General features: G+C 46.1%; 1 protein-coding gene across 3 annotated transcripts; it reads left to right on the forward strand.

The window, feature by feature from the left end:
- The first annotated feature begins 3502 nt into the window (after positions 1-3502).
- LOC121543606 (eukaryotic peptide chain release factor subunit 1) lies at positions 3503-10757 on the forward strand. 3 transcript variants are annotated; one of them, XM_041853639.2, is made up of 11 exons: positions 3503-3642; positions 4039-4150; positions 5713-5888; positions 6076-6215; positions 8077-8215; positions 8363-8553; positions 8729-8858; positions 9128-9301; positions 9487-9551; positions 9706-9853; positions 10026-10757. In XM_041853639.2, the coding sequence occupies exons 2-11, from the start codon at positions 4065-4067 to the stop codon at positions 10106-10108; spliced, it is 1332 nt and encodes a 443-aa protein (XP_041709573.1). In that variant the 5' UTR covers positions 3503-3642; positions 4039-4064; the 3' UTR covers positions 10109-10757. The 3 variants fall into 3 exon arrangements, with proteins under 3 accessions (XP_041709573.1, XP_041709565.1, XP_041709558.1); XM_041853631.2 differs by lacking the exon at positions 3503-3642 and adding an exon at positions 3802-3903; XM_041853624.2 differs by lacking the exon at positions 3503-3642 and adding an exon at positions 3805-3912.
- The last annotated feature ends 80 nt before the right edge of the window (positions 10758-10837 follow it).

A 10837-nucleotide genomic window follows, 5' to 3' on the forward strand; every position in this document is an offset into this window, starting at 1 on the left:
TCATTGTGATCTCTACAGCGTCGTTGGCTGGTCGTCATTGACCTTGCGTAAGCTTAAACACTGGTATACACTTATTTATAAGGCCATATTGGGTAAAATGGCACTTTATCTCTGTTATTTTTTAATCAGGTCAGTAAATAAATATAAATTACGGTCCCATTCTCATTTGCTTTCAACAGTACCAAGAATTAGAACAGGTCATGATAGAAATAGAACTGGAAATATGGAAAGGTGGCTGTACTTCGCTCCGCAGGCCATACAAACGCTTCACACCGCGTGGCTGCTGCCACTCTAATCTGGTGGTCCCTGCGCGCACGACCCACGTGGAGTTCCAGGTCTCCGGCAGCCTCTGGAACTGCCGTTCTGCGGCCAACAAGGCAGAGTTCATCTCAGCCTATGCTACCCTCCAGTCCCTCGACTTCTTGGCGCTGACGGAAACATGGATTACATTTACATTTACATTTTAGTCATTTAGCAGACGCTCTTATCCAGAGCGACTTACAGTTAGTGAATAAATTTTTTTTTATATGCTGGCCCCCCGTGGGAATCGAACCCACAACCCTAGCGTTGCAAACGCCATGCTCTACCAACTGAGCTACATCCCTGCCGGCCATTCCCTCCCCTACTCTGGACGACGCTGGGCCAATTGTGCGCCGCCCATTACCACAGAAAACACTGCTACTCCTACTGCTCTTTCCTCATCTGATCATGTGTTCTCGCATACCCCGAGAGCATCTGGCACAGGAATCCTCATCTCTCCCAAGTGGACGTTCTCTCTTTTCCCCCTGACCCATCTGTCTATCTCCTCATTTGAATTCTATGCTGTCACAGTCACTAGCCCATTCAAACTTAACATCCTGATCATTTATCGCCCTCCAGGTTCCCTTGGAGAGTTCATCAATGAGCTTGACGCCTTGATAAGTTCCTTTCCTGAGGATGGCTCACCCCTCACAGTTCTGGACCATTTCCGGAGACCTACTCCCTTACCTCACCTCGCTCATCAACTCATCCTTGACCGCTGGCTATGTCCCTTCCGTCTTCAAGAGAGCGAGAGTTGCACCCCTCCTCAAAAAACCTACACTCGATCCCTCCGATGTCAACAACTACAGACCAGTATCCCTTCTTTCTTTTCTCTCCAAAACTATTGAGTGTGCCATCTATAGTCAACTCTCCTGCTATCTCTCTCAGAATGACCTTCTTGATCCAAACCAGTCAGGTTTCAAGACTGTTCATTCAACTGAGACTGCTCTTCTCTGTGTCACGGAGGCTCTCCGCACTGCTAAAGCTAACTCTCTCTCCTCTGCTCTTATCCTTCTAGACCTATCTGCTGCCTTTGATACTGTGAACCATCAGATCCTCCTCTCCACCCTCTCCGAGTTGGGCATCTCCGGCGCTGCTCACTCTTGGATTGCGTCCTACCTGACAGGTCGCTCCTACCAGGTGGCATGGCGAGAATCTGTCTCTGCACCACGTGCTCTCACCACTGGTGTCCCCCAGGGCTCAGTTCTAGGCCCTCTCCTATTCTCTCTATACACCAAGTCTCTTGGCTCTGTCATATCCTCACATGGTCTCTCATATCATTGCTACGCAGATGACACACAATTCATTTTCTCCTTTCACCCTTCTGATAACCAGGTGGCGAATCGCATCTCTGCATGTCTGGCAGACATATCAGTGTGGATGTCGGATCACCACCTCAAGCTGAACCTCGGCAAGACGGAGCTGCTCTTCCTCCCGGGAAAGGACTGCCCGCTCCATGATCTCGCCATCACAGTTGACAACTCCATTGTGTCCTCCTCCCAGAGTGCAAAGAACCTTGGTGTGACCCTGGACAACCCCCTGTCATTCTCCGCTAACATCAAAGCGGTGACCCGATCCTGCAGGTTCATGCTCTACAACATTCGCAGAGTACGACCCTACCTTACACAGAAAGTGGCACAGGTCCTAATCCAGGCACTTGTCATCTCCTGTCTGGATTACTGCAACTCACTGTTGGCTGGGCTCCCTGCCTGTGCCATTAAACCCCTACAACTTATCCAGAACGCTGCAGCCCGTCTGGTGTTCAACCTTCCCAAGTTCTCTCATGTCACCCCGCTCTTCCGCACACTCCACTGGCTTCCGGTTTAAGCTCACATCTACTACAAAACCATGGTGCTTGCCTACAGAGCTGTGAGGGGAACGGCACCTCCTTACCTTCAGGCTCTAATCAGACCCTAAACCCAAACGAGGGCACTATGTTCATCCACCTCTGGCCTGCTAGCCCCCCTACCTCTACGGAAGCACAGTTCCCGCTCAGCCCATTCGCTGCTCTGGCACCCCAATGGTGGAAACAAGCTCCCCCACGACACCAGGACAGCGGAGTCACTGACCACCTTCCGGAGACACTTGAAACCCTACCTCTTTAAGGAATACCTGTAATAGTCTAACAGTCATCCTTCTACACCCCCCCTCCCCCAGTGGTGGTTGTCCCATTGGCTATCCTAAGTTGAATGCACCAATTTGTAAGTCGCTCTGGATAAGAACGTCTGCTAAATGACTTAAATGTTAACTGTAAATAGTTTTAGGTACTCAGCTCAGTGGTCCTGGAATTCTCTCCTGAACATTTTAAAATGTTATGATCTAGTCACGTTGGTGGAGTTTAAACACTTGGTCGATGTAAATATCATAGAAGAGTGTAATTGTCTTCAGGACAGTTTTTTAGTTATGACATTTGTGTTTCTTTACGTAATATGTAATTGTTGTACTGCATGTGTGTCTACAGTTTTGTTCAATGTTGTGTTAGTGTATGTAAGTTGTTTTGTCTGAAACTTTGTGCCCACTGCTGCTGTTGGACCAGGTCTCTCTTGAAAAATAGATTTTATCTCAATGTATAAATAAAGGTAAAACAATTATTTACAAAAATCACTCCAGTATCCCTGCACATTGTAAATATGGTATTGGAACTGACCCGTGTATAGCCTACTTACTTATCTTGTTCTTCTTATTTCTATTTCTCCTGTGATTTTGTTCTACCTTCTGTTATCTTTAGTACTACATTGATATTGATTACTGCATGGTTGGGTTTAGCGCTATCAAGAAAGGCATTTCAAATCAAATCAAATTCAAATCAAATTGTATTTGTCACATGCGCCGAATACAACAGGTGTAGACCTAACAGTGAAACGCTTACTTACACGCCCTCAACCAACAATGCAGTTACGTCACATTAAAACGTTTAACTTGAAACTACTGTTTTTCCCCCCATTTTTTTCTCTATCATGGTCACTACAGGAGTTCAGGAGAACTTCAAGTTCTGAGTAATATCAAATAATAATTTTGACTACAAATCCCAAATGAACCATTTTGAGATATCCCCGCCCATTTTTGTATAATATTGAATCGCCCCAATCACCGTATAGATATTCATGATCAACATGGAGTTTTGACCAACCAGAAATCTACCTCAGTGTTTTCTAAGTTTCCGGGAAGAGAGAATAACCGAAATTACCTCCCACATGTGAGCCCCGATCACACCAGGCGAAGCCTGTGTAGTGTAGTAGAGAGGAACCGGCACGAGAGGGAAGTGGGCAACGTAATTTCACCGACGACCGAACTAGAGCGGAAGCTGTAGCGCAGAAACCGGAGTGGCGTTGCCCGAGGCAGGTACGGTATCGTCCTCGTTTTTGTAAATGAAAGGGTTTGGAACCGGTTGACATTTGGAGGTTTTAACGTTTCTTCGAGGAAGAGAGTTGAAACTAGGTCGGGTTGCGACGTTAGACAATGAATAGGGTGGACACTAGGGCCTGGGAAGAGTGCGTAGGCCTAGTTTTTCCGCGCACTTTACTGACACAGAAGCGGTGTAGAGTCTTTCCTCCCGGTCGGTCCACCAGTGTGGTCAGGTCCCTCTCGGACACCCGTTTCTAGGTCAGAGAGGTAGCCACACAACTGTCACCCTGGCAACCTAAAATCCGGTCATTGGACCTTTATGAAGTTAGCTAAATCTATCGTTTGTGTTCGTGGCCGATGCAACGTTAGCTAGCTGATGTTCTTCTCTTTCAGGTGCTGAAGCAATTACAGCAGGAAAGATGGCGGACGACCCAAACGCAGCGGACAGGAACGTGGAGATATGGAAAATCAAGAAGTTGATTAAAAGTTTGGAAGCTGCCCGTGGGTAAGTGTTTGAAATGGGCACAAGATACAGGACGTCTCACTGGGTGTCGGAGGGGTGGTGGGAGACGGAGATATGCAGACATGAATGGACAGCTGGATGAGCGAGGCCGAATTTTGGGAGTGGTCCTAGCTAGCCAGTTAGCGTGCTATTAACACAGTCAACATTGTAAATAACGTTAGTTCCTACCAATATTCGATTTTGATCGTATAATTAGTATGATGCCATTCATGTTATTTGTAGCTAGCTCTGTTACTTGTTATGTGTGTTGATGTCCGGGTTAGTTAGCTAGTTAGCTACATGTTGTTAGCTGAAAATGCCGGCTTCTGTGGATGAGGTCTTTAAAACAGTGGGGTTGTTTGTATATCACACTGACGCCTAGGTGCTTGTAGTAACGCGGGTTTACAGTATACACTAGTGTTGTTTTCAATTGTATTGGGTTGCACAAAAACAGTCCGTGGGAAGCCAGAAGTTACGTGCAATTCAATTTCAACTTAGCTACTAACTTACTGTGGCAGTGGGCAGGACGGTTGGTCGTTATGACGGGGGGAGTTTGAGACAAAATCGTATTATTAAACAGACTTTCCAAACGTGGGTCTGTTGTAGACCCACTTCCTCTGCTTACATCATGTCAAAAATAAGTCCCCCACAAGCTATTTCTTTTTTGGCCACATATGGTGCCGCTGGCACAGTAAGTTGAAATGCAATTGTATTTAACTTAGCTTCCCATGGACTGTTTTCTTTGTGCAACCCAGTACAATTGCCGCGTTGCTAAAAGCACCTAGCTGACACCAGTATGTTCCCATATGCTGCGATAGATAAAGCAGTTGATAGCTATGTTGGCTTGCTTTCAAGATACAGCATTGAACATGTCTTGTATTTGGGAGTGGAAGGCTTAAAGCTACAGTATGTTTGAGTAGCAAGCAGCAGGCACTCAACTGCCATTTCCTATTCCTTTGGTGACAATGTGTGTAGTTAGCTAGCGGTCATCCATATTCATTTAGATAAGTAGTTCACAGAGCTAGTTCCGTGGCTTACTCGGCAGTGTGATTAGGCAAATGGGACCGCTTTGCCCCCGAAGTGTTCTTGTTGTCCACTGGCACAGAATCCTCTGCTACATACACATACGGTTGACAATTTGGCCTTTATTCACAAACCAGCTACCTGTGGGTATACAGCATCAACGTGTATGGCTCGCCAGTTTGCCTTTGACTGGTAGTGAATGTGGCTCAGTGGGAGTTTAGCACAGTCCTTGGTGTCAAGGACATAACTTGTTGTTCTGTATGGGAACTGTGTGCCCCCTCCCCTTTCAGACAGTGGAATCTAGGAAGGTAGTGTTTGGTGACCAGTGGCGTCAACTGTTATAAAGTTGAGGTGTGTGTTACACAAGGGTAGATATGGGTCAGGTAATATTAGAGAATGATTGGAGGGGCTGATGGGTGGAAGATTTGTTTTGATTGTGGAAGCATATTCATTCCTTTCAGAGATTGATATGACTAAGACAGTGTTATTTACACAACCGTGAATATGTGTGTTTATGTAACTATCTGTCCCTCTCTCCTCAGTAATGGAACCAGTATGATCTCGCTGATCATTCCCCCTAAGGACCAGATCTCCAGAGTGGCCAAGATGTTGGCTGATGAGTTTGGGACAGCCTCCAACATCAAGAGCAGGGTCAACAGGCTCTCTGTGCTCGGGGCCATTACCTCTGTACAGCAGAGACTAAAGCTATACAACAAGGGTGAGTGATTGGTGTGCAAATGGAACTAAGTGTGTCGTCGTCTGTCTGTACTAGGAGCCTTGACCTCCTCATAGTGGACTCCAAAGCTACAGCAGGGATGTCTCTTTTTCTTGTTAGTTGTGGATATTTCTTAAGGGTCACTGGGTCTTGCCTGTGTTGACTGGTAAGTCCTGTCTCTCTCCTGTAGTGCCCCCTAACGGCCTGGTGGTGTACTGTGGGACCATTGTGACAGACGAGGGCAAAGAGAAGAAAGTCAACATAGACTTTGAGCCTTTTAAACCCATCAACACCTCCCTGTACCTCTGTGACAACAAGTTCCACACTGAGGTAGGAGCTCTACATATGTACATTGCCTTCGGAAAGTATTCAGAGCCCTTGACTTTTTCCACATTTTGTTACGTTACAGCCTTATTCTAAAATTGATTAAATAGTTTTTTTCTCTCATCAATCTACACAAAATAACGCATAATGACAAAGCAAAAACAGGTGTTTATAATTTTTTGCTAATTAATAAAATAAACTGATGACATTTACATAAGTATTCAGACCCTTTACTCAATACTTTGTTGAAGCACCTTTGGCAGCGATTACAGCTTAGTCTTCTTGGGTATACATTTACATTTACATTTTAGTCATTTAGCAGACGCTCTTATCCAGAGCGACTTACAGGAGCAATTAGGGTTAAGTGCCTTGCTTAAGGGCACATCGACAGATTTTTCACCTAGTCGGCTCGGGGATTAGAACCAGCGACCTTTCGGTTACTGGCACAACGCTCTTACCCACTAAGCTACCTGCCGCCCTACAAGCTTGACACACCTGTTCTTCTCTGCAGATGCTCTCAATCTCTGTCAGGTTGGATGAGGAGCATCGCTGCACAGCTACTTTCAGGTCTCTCCAGAAATGTTAGATTGGGTTCAAGTCCGGGCTCTGGCTGGGCCACTCAAGGACATTCAGAGACTTGTCGAAGCCACTCCTGCGTTGTCTTTGCTGTGTGCTTAGGTTCGTTGTCCTGTTGGAAGGTGAACCTTCGCCCCAGTCTGAGGTCCTGAGCGCTCTGGAGCAGGTTTTCATCAAGGATCTCTCTGTACTTTGCTCCGTTCATCTTTCCCTCGATCCTGACTAGTCTCCCAGTCCCTGCCACTGAAAAACATCCCACAGCACGATGCTGCCACCACCATGCTTCACCGTAGGGATGGTGCCAGGTTTACTCCAGACGTGACGCTTGGCATTCAGGCCAAAGAGTTCAATCTTGGTTTCATCAGACCAGAGAATCTTGTTTCTCATGGTCTGAGAGCCTTTAGGTGCCTTTTGGCAAACTCCAAGTGGGCTGTCGTGTGCCTTTTACTGAAGAGTGGCTTCAGTAAAGCCATAAAGGCCTGATTGGTGGAGTGCTGCAGAGGTGGTTGTCCTTCTGGAAGGTTCTCCAATCTCCACAGAGGAACTCTGGAGCTCTGTCAGTGACTATTGGGTTCTTGGTCACCTCCCTGACCAAGGCCCTTCTCCCCCGATTGCTCAGTTTGGCCGGGCGGCCAGCTCTAGGCAGAGTCTTGGTGGTTCCAAACTTCTTCCATTTAAGAATGATGGAGGCCACTGTGTTCTTGGGGACCTTAAATGCTGAAGAAATGCCCAGATCTATGCCTCGACACAATCTTGTCTCGGAGCTCTACGAACAGTTCCTTCGACCTCATGGCTTGGTTTTTGCTCTGACATGCACTGTCAACTGTGGGACCTTATATAGACAGGTGTGTGTCTTTTCAAAATCATGTCCAATCAATTGAATTTACCACAGGTGGACTCCAATCAAGTTGTAGAAACATCTCAAGGATGATCAATGGAAACAGGATGCACCTGAGCTCATGTTCGAGTCTCATAGCAAAGGGTCTGAATACTTATGTAAATTATTGATTTCTGTTTTTATTTTATTATAAATTTGCAAAAATGTCTAACACCCTGTTTTCGCTTTGTAATTATGGGGTATTGTCTGTAGATTGCTGAGGATAAAAAAAACATCTGTTTTAGAATAAGGCTGTAATGTAACAAAATGTGGAAAAATTCAAGGGGTCTGAATAATTTCCGAAGGCACTGTATGTCTCCGCTATGTGGGTGTTCAATGTCAATCAAATTGTAATGAAATTGCTGTCTGTCTTTCTTTCTCCCTCTCTACTCTCTCCCTCCTCCCTCTCTCCAGGCGTTGACGGCCCTGCTGTCTGATGACAGTAAGTTTGGTTTCATAGTGATAGATGGTAGCGGGGCTCTCTTTGGGACACTCCAGGGGAACACCAGAGAGGTGCTGCACAAGTTCACCGTGGACCTGCCCAAAAAACACGGTACGCTCCGCTCATTACGCACACACAGACGGACATAAGAACAAGAACATTCAAGATTTTAAATAAAAACAATTGATCAAAAAAAGGAAATGTATATTATCCCCCATCACTTCTTTTTTTATCCATCTAATCTTCTCGCTCTCTCAGGCAGAGGAGGTCAGTCTGCTCTGCGGTTTGCCCGTCTGAGGATGGAGAAGAGACACAACTATGTAAGGAAGGTGGCTGAGACAGCTGTCCAGCTCTATGTGTCCAACGACAAGGTCAACGTGGCCGGAATGGTCCTAGCAGGTTCTGCCGACTTCAAGACTGAGCTCAGCCAGTCCGACATGTTTGACCCTGTAAGTGTGTGTGTATTTGAGATTAACCATGGTTGATGCTGCACCAATCCTTACTGTGATCAGTTAATCCTTTATCGGACTGACGCTTTTGGTGTAATTCCTCTCATGGATTTACTCATTCTTAGTGACAATGCATAGCACTGCACACTAACCCCTGGTTTGTGTGTGTGCGCAGAGGTTACAGGCGAAGATTCTGAAGCTGGTGGACATCTCGTACGGAGGAGAGAACGGCTTCAACCAGGCCATCGAGCTGTCGGCAGAGGTCCTCTCCAACGTCAAGTTCATCCAGGAAAAGAAGCTCATAGGTGTGTGTTTGTGGCACATGTTGAGGTTAGATTTTGGGTTATCCCAGCGAATGTGTGTCTGTGCCTGCGTTTGTTCGGGTTAGTGAAGATTGTGAATGGTAATGATGATGAGTGATGATTGCTACCCTATTTCCATCCCCCAATCACTCATTCTTCTTTTTTCTTTGACCCTTTATTCCTCTTCCCTCCCCCATTTTCTTTCTCTCTCTCTCTCTCTTTTCTCGTCTCTTTTCTCTTCTCTCTCTCTCTCTCTCTCTCTCTCGCTGCAGGGCGGTACTTTGATGAGATCAGTCAGGACACAGGGAAGTACTGTTTCGGGGTGGAGGACACACTCAAAGCCCTGGAGATGGGAGCTGTGGAGATCCTCATCGTCTATGAGAACCTAGACACCATGCGCTACATCCTTCGCCTGCACGGGGCCGAGAGCATCGGAACAGAGAACGGTACAAACACTCCCCATGCGTTATACTCTGCTTCAACGGAGCAGAAAATGGTACACACACACTCCCCATGTGCAGTATGTCGTCTTTCTCCATGAAGTAGAACAACTGAGCAGAGAATGCTACATACACACTCACTTTTCATGCACTTTTTCTCATTCCCTGTCTCCATTGGCCTTGTGTTTCAGATGAGAAGACTCTGTATTTAACACCAGAGCAGGAGAAAGACAAGTCCCACTTCACAGACAAGGAGGTAAGCCCTGTTCTCTGTCCCTTGGTGTCATACACAGTTGCCTTGACAAAACGTTATTTTCCTGAACCCATTCGGGTGGTTCAATTTGTTGCTGACTTGTTAACATTTCTTTGCGCTCTCTAACTGTGTCCATTTGGTGTGTGTGCATGTTCAGACTGGGCAGGACCACGAGCTGATTGAGAGCATGCCTCTGCTGGAGTGGTTCGCCAACAACTACAAGAAGTTTGGAGCCACGCTGGAGATTGTCACAGACAAGAGTCAAGAGGGCTCCCAGTTTGTCAAAGGCTTTGGAGGCATCGGGGGTGAGTCCACACTTGTTGTTATAGGGTATTAACATAGGTGTCTCTGTTATGGTCATGTTGTGAAGGTAGTTCACAGCATGAGATCACATTCATAAGCCTAACATTAGTAATGACACTTCAATCCAGCAGAAGTCTTTATCTGGATAATTGACTCTCTTTCTCTCTTTCTCAGGATGCTTGCGGTACAGGGTGGATTTCCAGGCCATAGATTACCAGGCAGAGGACGACGAGTTTTTCGATTTAGATGACTACTAGGTAGTAGGGGACTGAATTGGGGATGAAGAAGAAGAAGAAGAAGAAAAAAAAAGCGAATGAATGAAGAAATAAGGAAAGTAAAATGACTTATCTTTTGCAGCAAGTGAGAGGGGGAGCCGAATCGACCATATAGACAGACATATACAGTACATTCAATTTTAAATGCATAGACATACACTTCCACTAACGCTCATACAGGCTGAAGAGGAGTGAGAATTTCTTTCAATCCATAGAGGGACAAAACCCTTCCTGAATGAATCCCTGCCTTAGAGTGCTGGTTCCTTCCCCTGGTTGGATTGGACTTGACTCAAATATTTTTGTTGGTATATTTTTCTCCCCTCCATTTTGAATGAACACAACAGCAAGTTCCCAGCAATCCTCACTCGTTGCCACCCCCCCCCTCCCCTCGGTCTGATGAAGACTTTGGACTCACTCCTCGCATATAGAAAATATATATTCTTTCTTCCCCTCATCCTGTCCTCCCTCCTTCCCCCCTTCAATGCATTTTTTCTTTTGCATTTCATTTTTTTACTGGTTGCTGCTGTTGTATTTTATGAGAGTGGGGATTTTTTTTTTTTTACCAGGGTTTCTGTAGAGAACGGGGGAAGGTATTAAATTTGAACTGCTCAAAACCATTGCTGCTACCTCATCCGCTGTCGTCTACAATCGTGTGGCATGGCTGGCCTTCCCAGAGGGGCTGGCTCTTCCTGCTTCCCCACCAATGAAAGG

The sequence above is a fragment of the Coregonus clupeaformis genome, chromosome 3 (genome assembly GCF_020615455.1).
Source record: "Coregonus clupeaformis isolate EN_2021a chromosome 3, ASM2061545v1, whole genome shotgun sequence".
NCBI lineage: Eukaryota > Metazoa > Chordata > Actinopteri > Salmoniformes > Salmonidae > Coregonus > Coregonus clupeaformis.